This window comes from Meriones unguiculatus, chromosome 19, assembly GCF_030254825.1.
Source record: "Meriones unguiculatus strain TT.TT164.6M chromosome 19, Bangor_MerUng_6.1, whole genome shotgun sequence".
NCBI classification, from domain to species: domain Eukaryota; kingdom Metazoa; phylum Chordata; class Mammalia; order Rodentia; family Muridae; genus Meriones; species Meriones unguiculatus.
In genome coordinates, this window is record NC_083366.1 from 30,480,107 (window position 1) to 30,501,328 (window position 21,222).

Below are 21,222 nucleotides of genomic sequence, written 5' to 3' on the forward strand. Positions count from 1 at the left end.
ATACTATACACAGATCATTCTTCATTCCTTTTAAAATGTTGCATACATATATATGCATATGGATGTATACACACACATATATGTGTATATATATGTGAGCATGAGTATTTCCCAACACACAAAGCATGCTGAAACATGAGTGCTTGGGGAAAATACAATATTTAATAATAGGGTATATAGAAACTATTTACCCATCCTGCCGGAGCTGTGGGGTATTTAGACATCTTCCAGAATTTGAATAGAAACACTGCAATGATAAACTGAACTGTACGCGCTCTACTTCACCTTCGATTCCTCAGCCCATTGCCAAATAATATGAAGGTAGTAGGCTGTTTCAAAATCCTGCTTTATTTTTGTCTCTGTCTGCACAATCATTATTGATGTTACTGGTCATTATTTCTTGTGCTTGCAAAATAATCTTATATAGAAATAAAGAATTTAGAAATCTGCTTGAAATGAGTAACTATGTAATGAGTTGCCCTAATTGTCAATTTCATACAACCTAGGATTACCTGGGAAGAGAGTCTCAATGAGGAACTGTCTACATTGAGTTGGCTAGTGGACATGTCTGGAGGGGGCTTGCTTTAATTAACTTAACTGATGTGGAAGAGTCAGCCCAGTGTGGGTGACACCATTCCCTAAGCAGGAAGTCTTGAACTATATGATGGAGAAATTGAGCTGAGTAAAACAAAGCAGGTGAGCACACATGCATTTGTGTACTTTTGTACTTGATGGATTTGTCAAGACTAGCTGCTTTATGCTCCCGCCATAGTTCTATCATTGCAGCGATGTACTCTCACCTGGAAGTGTAAGATAAAATAAACTCTTTCTTTCAAAAGATGCTTTTGGTCAGAGTACTTTATCATGGCAACAAAAATGAGACCAGAGCAATTAGCAAATGTCTGATCTGATCCATATCTTTTAAAATAGCATAACAGGACTAAGCAATGATAGTTCTGAACACAGAAGAAATCACTGAAGATTTCTGTGGGAAATTTCTTGCCTTCATTATGACAAAGCTTCACTGGAAATAAAATGGTAGAGTAGATTCTTTCCAGCTCTTACCAGCCAAGCGCTTCATCCAGGCACCTTCGTCAATCCCCAGGTTGTTGTAGATGATTTTGAGAATGTTGCCCAGCAGTGTGTTCATGTGCTCTGAGTTGAGGGCTGTACAGCACATCTCCGCTCTTTCTGGGTGGTTCTCCGGACCATGCTCCCACCACCGTGACATGTAGCTGCACAACATGGGCAGCACAACCTCCATCATGTGTGGCATCTGAGTGTAACGGATACCAGACTCTGCCAGCTCTATAATCTCAGCCATGAGCTTCTCCAGGGATGGAATATTTGGGCAGACATCCTCCACATTTGCTGGTAAGCTGAGGGCTGAAGAAACGCAGACATAATTGGATCATGCTCAATACAAGAACAGGTACCATGTGACAGATCTGACTGCCTCAAAAGAACATGTTATTTCAGTTTTGGCTTCAAAGCTCAAACCTGTCTTCCTTTTATCATGGCTGTTACTTCAAAGTTCTTTCTTAACCCCAACATCCTACCAGGCCATCACTCTCCCATTCTAGTGGACATCTGCTCTGCCTACTTCACAGCAAACAAGAATAGCCATGCTCTCTTTGTCCTGCTTTTCACACTCACCATTTTCAAGCTATCTCTGTGTATACCTATTCACTTCCATACCCTCTTTTTAGAGGAAGGAGATTTGAGGTCTGTCTTTTGTTACCGACTATCTGTCTGAATGATTTTCCCACCACAGGACCTTGCTCAGGTCTCTATCCCCAGCCTCTTCCTCTCTAGCAGCTCCTGGCCAGCCATATCTACAGATGTGCAAATGTCCCCAGAAGCTCTAATTCCTAGGCATCATTGTTTGTATAGCAACTAAACTCAACTTTCCAGCACACAGGAAACTCATGACTTTATATCCATAGCTCACTGGTTGCTAGGCAGCTTCTCCCTTTTCCTGAACCACCTCACCTAACCTCCTTCCTTATTATCACCATCTCCAGTCCCTACTCATTTACAGCATTGTCCTTAACTCACACCTTTCTCTTTGCTGAATTAGGTGTTGGCTTCTTTGTGGATCCATTTTTGGCCCCTCTCTTCCTCTGCTTACATATTTGTCTTGACAACTATACTCACTACTGCTGGCTTCCGTTTGCTATAGCTATGAACATTTCAAGTTTTATTTATTCATCTTTTTTTTTCCTGACTAATCCTGTGTTCACTGAAACACAATAGGTTTAAACTTTTCACTTCTTCTCCAACATATTTACTCAGAGAAGGTGTTATCCAATCAGTCGCCCTAGCTAGATGCAGAGGAACCTTCCTAGGCTCACATCTGAGACGATTCTCCCTCCAGGAAACCTCGTAACCACTTCACTAACTGTTCTTTCCAATGGGCATTATCTGGGCACTTGGATTTTCCAGGTCTCAACACAGCTAAACTGTGCCTTTTTCTCCCTTACTGCTGTTAGGAGAGATCTCTAAAATATATCAATCCCTCTCTGTAGTTAGTAAATGGATCTTCTTTGCTATTTGCTTCAGTCCCCATATTTGCTTTTCTCCTAGCCTTGCTTCATGTCTGCTCATCTCTCCTGAGAGCTAGTTCAAGTCAACATTTTCCCTAATGAACCAGAGTGTCTATCCTCCCAACTTCAAGACCCATCCTGATATCTGTATTGGGTCTTCCCAGAGACTCTAGTATAACATCACTTTCTGGTACCCAGTAGTCTTTACTCTGAATTCAACTGCCCATGTCTATCAGTCTCTCTCTCTCTCTCTCTCTCTCTCTCTCTCTCTTTCTCTCTCTCTCTCTCTCTCTCTCTCTCCTACAGGCCAGAACCTCCTGAGGGAAAGAATCAGATCTTAGTCATCTTTGTATTGTATCTCCTCTATCTGCCATAACCTAATGCTACAGAAATCATGAAATTTAATTTGCTTTGATATGCAAATGAGCAGATAATCTGTATGCACAGTTCCTTATCTGTACAGAGGTAATAAATCTACTTTGTTCTTGACTTGTGTCCAAATAGTAATGGATTATAAAGCCTTAATAAGATTATTACACATAAATGAACAACCTTTTGAACTGAACCATTTTCACAACTTACAAATATACAGAAATTATGTCAAAATATTACTATTGCACATTCAATACTTTCATTTATTCATAAGGTGAGACTGACAAAATAGATGAATTAAATGATAATTATTCAGGGTAGTACACATTGCTTGGTAAGATTCACTTAAAAAAAAAAAAGCAACCGTGTACCTAAGTCATTGAGGAGTAAGTTCATAAATGGAGAGGTGTGCAAATTCCATAGACTTAGAAAAATACCAAACAGGAAAAGTCTTCTCAGAGGGCATCTGTGGCACATTTGAGAATTGGTCAACTATTCTAAGAGGTTACTAGAACAATAACTGGAGTCTACTTTCTTTTTATTGACCTCAACTCACATTCCTGTTAGTAAATCTCTGAAATTACCAACAGGGGAGTAAATATCTTTTTCAGTTGGAATCATAAGGAAATTAGGGCTATCCACACAATCAATACTCAGATTGTCCTACACGGAAGAACACGCACAGATCTGGGGTCTGTGCTACACTGAATATACACACAAACTCTTGGATTTTAAGGAGACACTCCTTATATTTAGAAGTAAACTAAAGGTGTTGGTTATGTTTATCAGAATTCCAATTTTAAGCTTTTCAAGTGATAAATCAGCTAAAGAAGAAACTTTATAACACATGAAATAGGACAAGCAAGTTATCATCTGACATTCATATGATCAGTGTATGACATGAACATGTATATACACATACGTGCACACACGCAAACATCTACCAATGAACAAATAACAATACCAGAGCCCTTGTTGACTTACCGTAAGACTAGTCAATAAGAAAGCAGATCAAACTACTTTTTAATATTTGCTGATTACTTTGTCTGCTTTAGTAGAATATCCATTTTTGTCTATATTTCATTAACTTAGGAGCAATTAAACAAATCTTCTTTCAGAAGCATCACAGGAAGCACACATTAAAAATGCTAAATTATAACACTTGAGAACAAGGAGACTCAGCTATCATAAACTGAAAGAGATAATTAAAATCCACTGCTTTACAGAAAACCCCCTATTTACCATCTATGTCTATTCATGATTAAAGTTATGGAATGTTTAGCCCACATATGCACAGATTGCATCAAATTATGGACTACCCCTTCTGTCAATTATGGCAAGAAATCACCTACACCCTGCCCTCTGTAATCAACTCCTCCTCCTCCTCCAAAATCCAGGACAAAGAGAAGCTTCTCTGGTAACCTGGACTCATTCCATCCCACTGCTCCCTTACAAGATCACTACCATGCACTTTCAGAAATAAAACTTCTGGATAAATTATCTCACTCTCCAAAGATCAGAAAACACTGCAGGAAGAAATCAAGACATCAAGACATGGCTTCACTTCTTAAAAAACAAGCACAGTTCTCTATGTTACCTGCTCTTTCCCGTGAAGACCTGGTGTTGTAGATGGAGTAAACATTGTGTTTGTCCAGGTGGGTTTCTAAAAAGGCAATGGGGAAGGCACCAGCAAAGGCGGCTAGGCATTCTCCGAGGGCAGATCGTTGCCTACAAGTGCAAAAATGTTTACTGTTCGCAGACGAATAACAAAGAAGTTACATTAGAATTGGTGAATTTAACCTACGAAAGGGATATCGATATTGCTACTTAAAACAAAACAAAACAAAACAAAACAAAACAAATCCAGGGTTGATTGGAAAAAAAAGAATTACAAATCTTGATCCATTAAGTAAAAGCTAAATTGTTTATCAGCAATAGCCTTAAAATCAGATTACCAAGACAAGCAAACCATGAAAATAACAAACTCTGCACCTGCACTCACAAATCTAAAGGTTTTCTTCTCTTCCTGGCTGCCTCTTCTTTTCTTCCACTTTTCATTTTTTAAATAAAAATAACAAAGAGAGAATTTCTGCTGCTGACTTAGTGAATTCACAAGAGTAGAAAGCTGAAGTAATAATATTGGCTGTGTTTTATGAAAATATACCACATAAAAATAATTTCACAATAGCTATGAAATGTTAAAACGTCAAAATGCTAAAAGCCACCAGTATCACTTGAAATTGATTTATTATTTATAAGAAGAAAGTATCTAAGCAGTCAAACTATGTTTCATTGATTGGGGACAGATATTAAATTCTGATAGCATCTTCTTCACTCTTCCCTCTTTTATTAATAATTTACTTAATTCATGGCTTTGTTGGAATCTTAAGCTTTTCACCAAAGGAACAACTTAAGCATATTATAAATTATAATATAAATTATTATAAATTCCCTAGAAAAGTATACAAATACTATAAGGGTGACTTAACTAATACAAAATATTACATTATTTTACATTTAAATATTTTAATGTTTATTTTAACTGTGTGTGTATTATACATACATACATATATATATATATATATATATATATATATATATATTTGCATGTAGGGCCCTTGGAGGCCAGAAAAGGATGCTGGGCCCCCCAGAACTGTGTAACAGATGATTATGAGCCAACTGAAGTGGCCGCTGGAAAGAGAATGTGGGTCCTCTGCAAGAACAATCTACATGGCTGAGATCTCTCTAGTCGCTACATGATATTCTTATTAGGTAGTTTAAAATATCCCTGAAAATAAACATGCCTAGACACTTAATGACAGAGATTTTTTTTTTGAAAAGTGGGTCCATCATGTGAGTTTGGAACTATGAATTTTTATAGTCATAAGATTTAAAAGCCAGGTTCTAAGTGACCTATTCTTGGGTTCTCTATGTTGCATGATTACACAAATGTCAAGCACAGTCCACCACTATCCTCATCAGTTCACTTGTTTGTGGGTGCTGGCTTCTCTGAGCAGATTCAAGACTCTCCCATGATGGTGGAGAACTAGCCTTTTCACTGTTGCATCCTTGCATCTGGCATTTAACTACTAATTAACAAATAACAAATAATAAATGAAAAGCTAAATCTGAGTAATAGAAAACACATCATGAAAAACTAGACCTGATATATGAAGTTTCTCCTACTAAAAAAAGTATGATGAAAGCTTTTGACATTATAAAGTTAAGGCGAAAGAATATGTATGAAGTAATTGACAAATGTCATTGCACAAAAATCCAAAGTCCCTGTGTAGTCTAGAAGACTACATGCATATAACATGCAAGAAAAGAAAACAGGAAATTAAAAATCATAAATGCCAAGAGTATACACAAAAATAATAACAAATAAGAAAGAATTAAGAAAATGTCTTTGGGAATAAAATTGGGATCCTACTACTGTGTCTACAAAGTCGAAACAAAAAGAAAAGCTGAGCACGTGGGTTAATTATGAGATTTAAGAGTATAAACCAAACCAATTTTGTGAAAAGATAGTGATTAGTCATAACTATTTCACATATGAATGCTTTTAGCTGAGAGTTTCTGAATTTTGGGATTATTATTGGTTCGGAAAATAATTACAAAAAGACACCAGAATCCGTGGGTGCAGGTCAAATGCTGACCGGGAGGTCTTAGTTAACCTGTTGATATCATTTGATAAAGGTGAACCACTTCTGCATGGCATGTGAAAAAATGGAGCTGGTTTTAATGAGCTTCCATCTTACAATATATTTCTGTGTGTATGTGTGTGTACGTCCACATATGTATGTGGGTGTGCAGGCATGTGTGAGTACATCAGGAGACCAGAGGTCAACAATGAGCCGCTTCCTCAGCCATTCTCCAGCCTAGTTTTTGAGTCAGGGTCTCTCATTGAATCTGGGGCCCACTAATTCATCAAGACTGTGCAGTCAAGCAAGCTTTATGGATTCTCCTGCCTCTGCTCCCCCAGCTCTGAGATTACAAGCTCTGTGCTGCTGCACTGGGCTTTTTTGGTTGGGTAATGTGGGTCTGGTCTTCCCTCAGTAAGTCATCTCCTCGGTCCTTACTTGACTTTTCTGGTACACAGAAACAAATAATGCTAGCAGACTGCCTCCTAAGACTTACAAGCTATAAGCTTATATATTTATATTTTATATACTATCCTGCTATGCGAAAGATAAAACATTCAATTTTAGACACTATGTCACTCTACAAAATAAAAACCATTATTTGTGTGTCTTTTGCATAACCCACTGTGCTTTGTAATAATACTTCATAACTTAAAGATTGTCGAGTTTCAGTTGGGAAACTAAATAGGTTAGCCTGGGTTGCTTCAAAAGTAAGAAACATGTATAAGATGAAGTTCTGAGGTGCCATCGCCATTGGTACCAGGCTGTCCTCAGCTCTTACCTTTCCACATAGATGCTCTTGCTGGTTCCCAAGGCATACAAGCTGGTCAGAATTCTGTAACAAGACACCTGCACATCCTCCACTGGGAACAGAGAGAGTCTTCATTGAGAAGTAAACACGGACATAACAGATGACCCTGAGAACGTGTATGCCCAACCCAGAATTCCTCACTAGAGTCATTACAGTGTTTGAAACTTTGGAAAACACAAAATTAGAACACATTTACAAAAGAAAACATAAACGTTCCTTTTCAAAATTTCTTCCTTGCTCAAAACGCTTTAGAGGATGTGTTGTGATTATCCAGAACATTCTCAGAAGTATTTTTAATATTCTTTCTCAGTATGTGAATAAAAAAGAACTTTCCCAAGAATAAAGTAAATTACAAGATTATCTAGAAAGAGAAGGAGTAAATGACAGTTTTGAATATCATTCTGAGGAGAAATAAAGATTCTGTGTCCTACAAAGGTTTGCATGAAAAAGGTCTTTTAGTTCATGCAATGTTGAATATAATAACTGTTTGTTACCATAACTCACACATGATATCTCCAATGATCTGATATTCAGATATGTTTCTTCAGGAGATTTTTAAAAATTGGTTTTGGTTAGATATGTGCTTATCTGTCTATCTGTGAGTATGTACAGGTGCCTACAGAGGCCAGAGGCCTGGGTCCCACTCAAGCTGGATTTACAAGGGATTGTACACCATCTAAAGTGAATTTTAGGATCCAAACTCTGGTCCTCTGCAAGAACAATACATGCCCCTAATCACTGAGTCATCTTTCTATCTGTCCCTTACTAAAGTATCGATGTTAGGAAAATTAAACAGAGTATCTGTGAAATAGCTTCAAATCATTGAATAAAACATGTTTGAAAGCCAAGAAAATCTGAGAAATGTGACTTTCTCATTCCAACCCAGGTAGATATGCCATGCCATGACAGAATAAATTATCTTTGACATAAGACCTATTTTCATCTATAGTCTGGGCCTACTGGTAAAAGTAAAGGTTTTGCCAACGCTAGCAGAAGAGCCACTGAACCCCAGAGTGGCCTCACAATGCACTGTCCATCACCTGGGAAACCCACACTATGAGAGTCTCCGAAGGTGTGTCAGCTCCCTCAAAGTTCCTTGCTCATCCCAAGTTCTCATAAGCAGCCCTGCAAAAGGTCAGGACAGCTCAAGTGTTAATTTTCCACTTAACCTTAGATATTCTGAGGACAATTTTTTTAAAGTAACTTAAGCGTTCTAGCCCCAAACTAGCTAATTAAATATCTTTTGAAATCAGACTTAAACCTATCAGCAGAGCTATCTTTGCTTGTCATAGTCCAATGATGCATTTGGCTCAGCAGAGATAATGTTATTTGGTTGAATAACCTGTGGTCCAGTCAGCAATCTGTGTTGGACTCAGAAACAATTTGGAAGCATTTAATGTGGCATGGCTTTATGCTCTAAATCCACTGAAAATAAGCACTTGAAAAGGTGCAACGGATTCAGGGAATTTGATGGAAGCTGTGCTTCAACATTGCAGAAGATTCAACCCAAAACTGTGACCTTAATTCTGGGTCCATTTGACGTGGAGATCTGTCTCTGTAAGAAGTTTCTATAATTCATACACCCGTCTATGCTACTTGTAATAATCAAAGCATCTGCATGCAGAAGCACGTGGGGATGGCCCTGATGGTCCTAGCTCAAAAGCCAGCTTTGAAGGATCAGGTTTACATACATATCAAATCTTCTCCAAACTGATGCTGGCCGACGTGCTCAAACAGGGACGAGAGCATGGGCAGCAGGGCCACGGTGGTGTAGTTGATGATCTGAGTCACCCCTTTGGGTTGGCTCCTGGTGTGCGTAAACTGGCCCTGCTTAAGGTTTTCCATTGTCTTTTCCAGATCCTCCGCTGCATTGTCCAGAAAGGCCCTGAGAGCACTTTTCACACTGTCCAGGCCCGTCTTCATTACAGTCCTGGGAAGTCAGGAAGGAAGAGATTCGACCTTCTGACAGCAACAAACAGAAGGAGAAAACCTGACCATCTCTCCCCATGCTACATTTCTAGTACAGGATCCACTTAGAATACATTTAACTTTTTAATTTTTTATTGGCTTAGACTAATTACGTATAATGGTTTCATTATGACATTCTCAAATATGCACATAATATATTATGATCATGTTTACCTCCAATTACCCTCTCCTGTTCCCACTGATTCCTCCCTCTTTCCAGGAAGTTCTACTTTCATCTCTTTGTATGTGTGTGTGCTCAAACATGATATATTCATATTTGATAACTGTTTTTAAATCAGCTGCTAGAGAGATCCCTTGAAGATTAAATAATCTTCTTATGATTGTAGAGACTAAGAGCAACTGCATCAGTAGTTTCCAAGGTTTCTTTTCACTTGCACTAAACTGCTCATAAAACCACAAAAATAACATCAAGACATGGGGTCTTTTTTAAAAAAAAAAAACATTCTTATATATCATAATTATATTAATTCATTTAGATAAAAAGGCACCTATTTACCTTGCATCCAAAGTCTGGCCCAAAATATGAAGGCAGTTCACAATTGAAGTGGCATCATTCCCTGAAGGAGAAACAAAACACTATATAAATATTCAGGATTTCCTAACGTTTCTGTGTCCCATGAACACGTGTCACAGATATTTGTTAATTCACACAGCTCAATCATAACTTAATAAAAGAGACTTTTGAAGACTCAAGTTTGAAATCATGCAGTTTCTCTGCTCAAGAGTGGTTATGCAGATGTAAGTTGACAAGCGGTGAAGCATGTCTCATCAGGTAGCAGACATGCTCCAGAAGCATTCGAAAGCATTGCACAAAACTAAAGGAACTTTTGCTGAAATCCTCAGATACACTCCTCTCCCCACATAGCTCACTGTGATGCCTACGGTATGCAAACCTTTAAAGTCAGTGCATACGCTTTCTGAAATGAGATGGGCTAAATCTCTGCACATTTTAATGCTATTTTAATTATTTCGGGAGCCTCTGCCTTCTTAGTCAACTGCCTCAGGGTGAATTATTATGCTTGAATTCTAAGGTAGCAAGGTGGACTGATTTATCCAAACTTTGTTAATCTTTGGAACAAAAAGGAAGCTGCAATTAAACTCATTTAAAAAAATTAAAACAAGAGGTTGGAGATTCTAAGTAGAACTCTTGTTTTTAGAGATTTATTTCATTTTTAATTATGATCATGTGGGTGTGTGTGTGCTTATGTGCATGCAGTGTCTGAGGAAAGCAAACAGAAGGTGTCAGATTCCCTTAAGCTGAAGTTACAGGTGGTTGTGGGTCTCCTGATGTGGGTGCTGGGAACAGAACCTAGGTCCTCTGCAAGAGAAGTATTTGCTCTTAGCTTCTGAGCTACCTGTCCAGAACTTTAAATGGTGTTCTTTTACACAGCTCAAATTGTAATGCTTAAAAACAATGAGATTCATGCATTTTGACTGGATTTTGTATAATTATGAGTGACAGATACAGTGTGTGTGTGTGTAATGCTTAGTGATGTATATTTTTAAAGTAAATAAATAAAATGATAACTCCATTAGCAAATAATTTCAATACCAAAATATGGCCAAACTATACCAGTCTTTGTTCTATATTTTCCTCTCTCTCTCTTTTTGACACACACACACACACACACACACACACACACACGAATGCACACACACACACATTCTCTGGATCCTTAGGATAATGAATCATTTCAAAGTAAGTTTTTGTAACAGCAGAATGTTATTTCTTTAAACAAAAACACATCCTAAAATATCTCACTTACACATGCATGGAACTGGGTGTTCATCCTGGAACAGGAGCAGGCCAACTTAGATACATCATAAGACAAAGACAATCTCAGTTCTAGACAGACACTGTTCTCAGAGACGCTTAGGACTTCAAAGGGATTTCTTTTTCATTGTCTATACCATGCCCAACAAACAAAGCACAATCTGAACCTTCCAGGAATAACATACACAAATTAATTTTCCCATATTTCCTGATAGAGAATAGCAGTGATTATTTCAATACGTGAAGTATTTTGAAAAACTGTCAACGTAAAGCTAATCTGCTAGCAGGCAGAAAGAGATTACAGGTGAATTTTCACTGAATTATGTCACTTAGCATTTACTTTTGAAACTTATCCAAATATAAATTTGAGATGCATGCACTAGTGAAAATTAAATATACTCAACTAGAAAACAGAAAAATTTTCATAAAACAAGTAGCTTTCTTTTAAATATCTGATATTTGTGCTGTGCCAGTATCCTCACAGTTAACACTGTAGTGAACTGTAGTGATATTGTATGTTCAGGTTTCAGACCTCTGTGAGGCCAAACCAAGAGAATTTTGGACAGTATGCTTGTCATGTAAAAAAAAAAAAAAAGTTTACTTGAAAGTCTCCATGTGAAAAATTTGAGAGATTCTCCACTGGCTCAGGGGTGTATTTTGGGGTACTGCATGTCTTACTAAGAAAAATATTTTTCCTTAGGAATTTCTCAAAAAATAGAAACAAAATTAAAGATTGGGTTATTTGAATGCAAACAAAAGAAAGAAAGGAAAAAAAAACTTGCCATTTACAGCACTTACTGATTTGAATGTCTGTTACTTGTCTTCGCCATTAAGATCATAGGCTCCTTGAGCTCAGGATCTGATCCATTCATTCATCCCTTCACTCCCCAGGTATTTTTAAAAGGCCATTTTAAAAATAAAATAAGCCTTCTGCTTAGCCTTATAGGGATGAACGAAAACCAGAAGGGCAGGAATTTACTGCATTTAGTGAGAACTAAGAAGGCAAGTATTAGGGGAATCTCATCTCACGCAGTAAGGATGGCACCAAAGCCCCTAAGCAGAAAGGAACATGACACACTGTAGAGGCAGAGTTTGCGGGGAACGCTGAAGTAGCCCGGTGAGCAATGGAAGGCATGGTGACAACGGATGGAATCCAGCACACAATCAGGCTACTCTACAGAAACGGAAGGCACTGGGCACACAGCAGCAGGATAGGAGGCTGGTGTCTGAGGAAGACCTGGCTGCATGGGACACAGAGTGGGAAGGGGGTTCAGATAGAATGGGTTCTTTGATCTTGGAGTGGCACAGGTAAAAGGGTTTGTAGATTGTCTTCACAGCCTGAGAGAATGTCTCTCACACAGCACAAACACAACTACCACATATTCAATAATGCACTTAAAGAATTAGATTTTCCTTGTGTGTGCAAATAATGCCCTTAACAGACATTACAGGCATAGACCTGTACCATCATCCCTGAGACTGATGTACTTTTATATTCTGCTCTCCCCACAATGACTGAAGGATTTAATATAATGGGTAGGCTTGGGAAGCTCTTCCTGCCTTGAGTTTAGCAAATGGAATTTATATCTAGCAAAACTGAAGAGTAAGAATGAAAATAAAAACAATATTTCTTTAGCCAACATTGGGGTCTTAGAATGGCAAATGAGATCTTCTGTGCTTGTCAAACTGTCTGAGTACTAGTCCCATCCTAAACTGAATTTCCAGAACTCATGTGTGCATCAACTCAGAGTCACAAGGATGCTCTTCAGAATTCACATGGGACAGCATAGATTTGAGCAAGATGGCATTTTATTTCCCTCCCCGCCACCCCACCTACAAAATATTTTCTTTCTTCACCAGGATTCTATGGTAAAAGCATCCATCCTTGGAAAAAGTAACTTCGCCATTTTCCCATGTAACATGAAATGCTTTAGAAGTCTTCAGAAGAGCAGTTCAGAGTGTGGGAGATATGGGTTTCCTTGGTTCTTTGGATGTTTTGATGTAAAGAAAAGACTTTTGAAGGAGATTAAAGACACACACAAATGTGGGAAGCTAACTTTTGGTAATTCTCATGGTGTAGATGTCATAACAATCTTGAGACTACCCAGAAGAATTGCAGATGTAAATTTAATTTGGCAGATAATACAGACTAAATATCCCCAGTCCCTACCAGACTCATCACAGTGACCCCAACTTGTCTGTTTATTTTTCTCCCCTGGTCTTCAAGGCCTAACTATGGAAAGTTAATGTGTATCTTTTTGTGTCTTCTGTTTTGGTACTAATTGTAAAACATAGAACTGTCTCAACTGATTCTTAAATGAAGTCATAAATTATTTTCAAGTATTATTTTTATGCTAATGTGTGTCACTTATATGGTGGTGCCATTACAACCCAGAAGAGGGATCCCTTGAAGCTGAAGTTTCGGGGGTCATGAGCTGCCCAGTGTGTGCACTGGAAACTGAACCTGGGTCCTCTGTTGGACAAGTACACACTCTTAACTGCTGATCCATCCTTCTGGCTCCAAACCATGATATCTTTCTGAACTAAGGAAGTATTTATTATAGATTTAATAAACAGCTTTTTTTCCTGCCAGAATGCAGAAAAATAAAGTGCAAATATAAATGAGGGAGCATGAAGGTATTAAAGGAAAGATTAAGGTGACTATATGCAGGCATCTGCTTAACATTTGCTTAGGTCTCTCAAGTGAAACGCATTTGTGATGTACTTCTGAAGTGGGATATACTTGTACATATACTTTGAATAGCCACACCTTGTACTGTATTTTGAATGTAAATTGATTTGCCTGGGTAAGCACTAATAAATAAGATATGAATAAAACCAATCAGTAAAATCTAATGGATCAAACTAGGATAGGAACACAGCAAGTTCACAGTTTCCACGATATTTTAGTATTTATCAAGTCACATTAGGTTTAACATGTATAACAAATCTCTAAGATTAGTGGTGATTTGTGCTGATCACAAACACAAAAAAAGTAAAAGTTTAGGCATCCAAGTCTCTTGACCAAATCATTCAGATGGTTAATCCTCAAAGGCAGCATGTCCACAGTCAAAGTCCAGTGTTCCATCCTGGTCATCACATGAGTCTAAAGGCAGGCTAGAGTTGTGTTATACAGTTTGTGTGCTAAGACTTAAAGACTCTATTAACTAGACGAGTCTGTATACAGCATGTTTGACTGTTAAAGAAATCTTCTAGCTTAATGGATTTCAAACACAGCATCTAACTAGATATTAATATTACATTAAGAAAGAATAATTTACCCCCTGCATGGCAAAACCAAACTGTATTACACATGTATCATCATTTACCCTTAGATGATATACTTGAAGAAAAAATATGAATCTAAATAACAGGCAAAAGGAATCCTTGCTGATGGAAGAACCATGTAGTATTCCTTTGAGAATGGTTATCATTTTTGAAAAATGGCATAATGAAAGTGTCTGGAATGTTGGAAAGAGTGTCTTGACCCAACTATTGATTACCCAAATGTATAATTCTGAAACATTTCTGATTCTTAAGATGTATGTACTTTGTCATATATGCGGGATACGTTAAATTTTCTAAAAAGGGAATTAGTTAGATATAAGAATAATATTTCATAAGAATATGGAGTAAGTGACCAGTTACAAAGAGCATAATGCTTTTAGGTGAGTACATAAACCCTAGCAGTGACAGACAAGCCCCCATCAGAGCTATCCATAATTAGACAGTACTCTCTGATGACAGTGTTTGGACCTGCTGTCACTCTGGGAAAGTTGAACAGAATATGAGAATCTTGGCAGAAGAATTTTCACATGAATTGTTGTCTATTGATGAGAGGCTAAGCAATAATAGTGAAACCTAAATCATTCTGAAGAAACATCCCTGAAATTTTTAGCTATCTTAAGTAATAATGTAAAAGCTCAGACAATTTATATGGCATATGAGTTAACAGATAAATAGAAGTGTACTAAACATTCCAGATACGAGAAATATACAGTACAATAATGGACAGCTGTACCAAAACCTATCAGTTCTTAAAAACTTTAATAGGAACTAGAATCTGTGCCTGTCTCCATATACTCTATATGTGTGTATTTGTTTGTAAGCCCCTCAGTTTATTCACTGTGATTTTTACAAAAAAGGACTTAGTTTTCTAAATCTATGGTCTTTCATAAAAATATAGTTAAATTAAAAACATTTCTAGCCACATGTCTATAAAAACTATCCCAACATTATCCCCAAGACCTGAAGAGCAAAGGGTTTGAATTTGCTTTGGCAATTTATATAATCAGATAGTAGAAAACTGAGTGACTGGTTTCTGCCAGAGCTGAGGATTCCTAACACTCCAGGTGGTGAGGTGAGGACCACGCTGTACAGCTGTCCAGGAGCAGGTGCTTGAGAGCATGGCCTTCGCCCACATGGACCCAGAGACACATCAGAAAAAGGCTGGGGTATGAGGGAGTGGTGTAACAGGAAGCTACTTTGACCAAGCGAAGCTCTTGGGCACTATGGTCCCAATCACCAAGCTCCAAAGTTTGGAATGCAGGAGGCAAACGTGTCTGTAGTCTAGAACATTAGCAATAAAAAATTTGGATCGATATCAGCTTATTATTTAATCTTTCAGAGAAAACCGAGCAAAAATCCAAGAGCCTGGTTTCATTTTACCCCTGAAATAAAAATACGGCAGAACTTGCCATTTTCATTAGTTCGCTTCTTTAATTAAACACCCTTCGGTTTTCAGTCACAAGCTGGACTGGCTTAGGAAAGACATAGCCCTCTGTGGTGCCAGAGGTAATGTTACTTATATACAACCTCCAGGAACTTGTCTGGCCTATGACGGCCATGCATGCAGCCGTGCAGTCATGCATTCATGCAACATAGCAGCACACAACACAGTGCGAAATTAGCAAAGAAAAGCCCCTGATGGCCATGCTCAGAAATTTCCCAAGGGTCTCCTTACCAAACAGTGAGATCCTATGCCTGACAAGAACTCCAAGTTTGCAGAACAGGCTGAGGACAAAAGAAAAACAAAAGGAGAAAGGGGGTGGGGAAGGGAGGTAGAAAAAAGACAGGGGGGAATTAAAATAAATTAAAGATGAGAAGAAAAGGAAAGAAAGAAAGAAAAACAAAACAGCTGACCTATGAGCCGGAAAAAAAGCAAACATGATGTCACGCAGAAAGGATTGGTTCTCGGAGCAGGATATGGAGTAAGATAGTAAAGAAAGAATTTCTGCGTATCTTAACAAACATGGTTAAAAAAGCACATATTATAAGTAAAGAAACAAAAATAAAATAGAAAGCAAAGCTCATTAATACAAAAGCCGTCTCTATAAACCTCACAAAGAACAGAACTGCAGGAAAACCAAGTGGAAAGAATTTAATTTCCTATGCCCAAACGCGCCTGTTTATTGTCATGGGCACTATTTACAAACAAAAATATGGTACTTTGGGCATAAACATTACTGTGAGTTTTAGTACTCTTTTATTTGGTAAACCATCTCTTCCAAACTCCACTGTGCTCCTTATGTAAATACCAGACATCTTTTGGACTTAGACTTCATGAATTAGAAATCGAATCTGAGCTGATTATCTGATGATCAGATATTGGTAGGTTTGATAACCAGGGGAGTTGGGTATCTTTCTTATCTCCCTACATCAGGTCCCAGGAAATTCACCGCAATTATCAATGGTACATTCCAAATAACCATGGCTTGTATTCTACAATAAGTATCACAACCCCAAATCTACCACCCCTCAGTGGAGATGCCAGAGCTATGAGAGCAAGTGTAGGCTCTGCCTCTTCACCCCTTCCCAGACTCCTGGCCTGCCAAGGGCTCCTCTTGTAAGGAATCCTTTGCTGATGTTGCTCACTCCCTTCTCACTGTCCCTAACCCTGTCCTCCAGACCCAGTCCAGGCTGTACAAACCCCAAGAAGCCTCTCCTGATATCCAGGTCTCACTGCCACTGCCATCCCCAGGTGTTCCTTCCTAGGAACCATCTGTGGAGTTCTACTATGGCACTTAATCACCAGGTCACAGCCTCCACTATCCTACCATCCTCTCTCCTGAGCCCTCCAGGGAGCAGCTCTTGTCTCAGCCCATAACTTCCTGGCACCCTTCCCTGGAGGATTGTAAAGGTTTACCTAAACTGTGTTCCTCCAGCGGGTGAACCTCACTACCCATGCTCTCTGGGGAAGCTCCTACCACCCAAACCCCCCACCACCACATCCCCAACACAGGTGGTATGCAAACACTGGAGACCAGCCACACAGAAAAGTACATTCTGGCCAGATGGATCTGTACTACTTTATAACAACATGGATTAATTGATTGTTAAAATTATATTAATTGATAATTTTTTTTTCTTTTGAGACAAGGACAAGCTAAACATCTCAGGCTTGCCTCAAACCACTCAGAAATTCCAGGCTAGCCTTGAACTCCTAATCCAATTGTTTCTGCTCGTAAGTACTGAGAATATAGGCAGGCGCCACCACCACACCCAGCTGGATTCATTCATTGGTGAACACGGATTACATAGGGTATTTTGTAGTTTTCCCAAGAAAATGTTCATCTGCGAAGGTCTGAGTCAGATTTGAGGAAATCATCTATCAGAGCAAAATATTTCAAAAATAAAGACCTCTGCATGTAGCTCTTAAGTGTGAGATTTGATGTTGATATCTATATTATTTGTACTCTAATTTTATTTACTACTTTTTAAACAAAAGCTACCCTGACCAAGATTCCTCATCTACTGAGCTTCACAGTGGCTTCAAAGTGCCCTTTTTCCAGAGACAGGTTTGTTTCTCTACAAAGACTGACAGCTCAAACCTAAGGTGACACGCTATGTGGCTGCATCCTCGCCTATGTTAAAGGGCTTTGATCACTACCCTCTAGCATTCCAGTGAAGCATTCTGAACTCTCCTGGACTACTGAATTTATAATACTGGCTATATGTAAACCTGGCTACTCCTGTAGGATTCACACCTAGACTGTTGGGCTCTTTCGGAAACAGGACAGTTCTGCATCTCCTTTCACTCAATTCTATTCACTCAAGGAGAATGTGCTAGAAAAAGGTCATTCTTCTCCATCTTACTGCTCCCTAACAATACAGCCTCAGTGAGAAAGATGGGCATCAAAGACTAATTCCTCCCAGAGGGTAAATTTAATATCCCCTTTTATGTCATCTGATTTTGGAGACAGAATCTCTGGGCAAACTAGGATCTGTGATTCTAACAAACCAGAGCCCACATGCCCCCTAAAATACTGCTTGTTACTCAGCTGTTCCAAATCTTACTCCCTGAAGACATGATGACCCTGACTTTAGACATAATAAATGCTTAGGAAAGAATTTTGAGTGCTACGAAATGAGTAAGTCTCTCACAGAATCAGGGGAGAAATTAACTCAGACCCAGAAAACTACTGCTAGGAGCAATCATTAAATATGAATCTAAACCAGTATTACAGTACTAACAATGTATTTCAATGTTTCCTTGTCTAGTCTTAATAGCAAGGTCAGTAGTTAGGATTTCATCTACTTGATTTTGCTCTTTCATGTCTGTGTGTCTGTGTGTCTTTCTGTCTGTCTGTCTGGGTGTCTATCTGTCCCTGCATGCTTGAGTGCACACACAGAAAGAATTAAGTGCTGGAAGAGACAGAAGAAGGCAAAGTTACAGATGAATGTGAGTTATCTAATGTGGGTGCTGGGAACCAAACCCAGGTCCTCTGCAAGAGTAATACATGCTTTTAACCACTAAACCGTTTCTCCACCCCCTTGATCTTATTGTTTGTTCATTTTACTTAAATATTTAGCTCAACAGATTAAAAACTCAGACATCTGAAAAATCTCAGGTGCGGCCATCCTTGCCTCTCAAAGAGATTAACTGCTCACTAGTGGCTGCTTCTAAACTTATTTGGACCATCAGATTTTCATTCTCATTTTTAAAACAGAACACATAAAATGCTACAACGTATCTATAATACACTGTGCAAAGAAAACAGCTGTTAAAGTTGTGTTTACTTCTTACTATATGTGATAAAGTAGGTATTTCCACAAGTTGGGTTAATAATATTTTAAATGCTTTTTTTTTTCCATTTTGGTCATTTCCCTAAGTTAGATATCTCTAGTCATCGTTATTTTTAGATACACAGTGTATTGATCTATTTATCTTCACCTCATCTAGCTAAAGTGAGCCCAGAAAAGCAGGAGATTCAGGGTCCATCATGCTTTGTGGGGTCTGTGTGTCTCAGGGTTTTCTAGCTGCTTGTGTTCTCCCAGTCCACATGGACCTGAACCCAGAGACGTGGATGAGCACCCCTGTGAAATTCTGCAAAACTGCCCTTTTCCTTTCTAGGGAATTCGGGGAGAAAAGCCATGCCCAGGTCAGAAGGGGTGTGGCCTCAGCTGGATGTGACCTTGCACTGCCTCCTGTGCTCACAAGCGTGTTTTATCAACCTCACAGGGAGATCAGTATTTAAGGAGGAGAGAGAGAGTCAAGAGAGACAGAAAGAGACAGAGACACAGACACAGACAGAGAGACAGACAGAGAGTGTGTGTGTGTGTGCAGTGGCATTGGTAGGCAGGGAACTAGATAATAAAAGTTACATGAGCTGGACATTCCAGCCAGTTCTGCCCTCAGACATTATTCCAGCCTGGACTGTTCAATCCTCCCCACCACTAATGAAGGTTCCCCCTAGTCATGCCTCACTCTACTTGATGATATGGCATGATCATTCCACATGGCAGGGAAGTCCAGGCCAAGAGAAATGCTCTTCATGTTGTTTACCCTTGTTGATGAAAATATTGCCCAGACACATTCTAAAAGCTAGGGATGGTTGTGAGCAGTGTTCTGCCAGAAATCTTCATGGCCACTAAGTCCTAACAGAGTTTTAAGAAAGTACATTCCAGAATCACAGTAGACCCACACATTTAACCAAATAAGGCATTCTAAAATGCCAGGTTGAAGGACCCAAGAGAATACCAGAAAGATATGTTTTATTTTGTTTTTTTTTCATTCCATTATCATGATGGGGATATGGTTTATTTTTTTTTAATTTAAAGTGTCTAAGTACGGCATTACCTTTCTTAAAAAAAATAGGAGCTATCAAAAATATTAGATTTTCAAAGAAATTGATGTTCAGAACATTGTTTTCCATACGGAGATTCCTCGCCAGGTTCTGACTGTCACTTTGATTGGTTTTGTACTGATGCCTGGAGATAACACCCTTACTACTTTGTCTTGAATGGTATTTTATTTTGTTTGTTAGTGTTGCCTTTAAGCCGCAAAATAAAAAGATCTGTCTCTAACATACACATGTGTTAACTTGCAGAAAGTCTTCACACCTAGTGTTAGGCTCCCAGGACAGGGGAGGAGATTCTTCTCCAGTCCCTGCTCAAGGTCCTGGAGCTCTCTGACCCAAACAAAACACAGAGAAATAAAACATAAAACTTTAAGGCCAAAGCTCTTTACCTTGTCACCATCTCCTTCTCTTTGTTGGATGCATGTCCTCCAGTGCAGAGAGGCCTGCTTGCAGCAGACAGGAAGTACAGGCGATGGTTTTTGAAATACTGATCAATTAAAGGAAGAACAACCTGCAAGAGAGGAAGGGAAAACAGATCTACAGGGTGAACTACGGGGGGTGAGGATGACAAGAGCTCGGAGCCCACAGAGATCTCTGCCTGTGCAACACTGGACCCATGCTGATTCCGTGGGTACATCTAGATCCCTGCTGCCATCTCCAGCTCATGTGTGTGCACACGTGTATGTATCCATGCGGGCATGTGTGTGAGCATGTGGGAAAGACAAAGTCAGATGTGCTGCGACATAGTTATGAGGAACACAGACATTTTCAACTCAACAGTTCAGAATTATTTTCCTTATTTTCTCAAAATGAGGTATACATGATAGTGTTCATACAGTCCAGTTCAGTGGCCCACAGGCTCCCAGATTCCAGGGATAACCACACACTGAGTTGCTATTATCGGTGAGAGCTCCCAAGGGTATGGTATCATCCTGTTTTCTCACTGTCTACCATGTGTGGTAGCCCCATCATTTCTGTGAAGTGGAAAATGAAACAAGAGGCCCAC

At 38.9% G+C, this 21,222-nt stretch overlaps 1 protein-coding gene across 1 annotated transcript in view; it reads right to left on the reverse strand.

The window, feature by feature from the left end:
- Window positions 1–21,222, reverse strand: part of Ryr2 (ryanodine receptor 2) — a 533,102-nt gene that overhangs the window by 93,724 nt on the left and 418,156 nt on the right. Inside the window, exons 61-67 of the mRNA XM_060372656.1 lie at window positions 20,606–20,727; window positions 16,100–16,149; window positions 9,859–9,919; window positions 9,065–9,303; window positions 7,344–7,425; window positions 4,516–4,646; window positions 1,066–1,386 (exon numbers count right to left, since the gene is read on the reverse strand). Of these exons, the coding sequence (XP_060228639.1) occupies window positions 1,066–1,386; window positions 4,516–4,646; window positions 7,344–7,425; window positions 9,065–9,303; window positions 9,859–9,919; window positions 16,100–16,149; window positions 20,606–20,727 (1,006 nt within the window). The remainder of the gene's footprint in view (window positions 1–1,065; window positions 1,387–4,515; window positions 4,647–7,343; window positions 7,426–9,064; window positions 9,304–9,858; window positions 9,920–16,099; window positions 16,150–20,605; window positions 20,728–21,222) is intronic.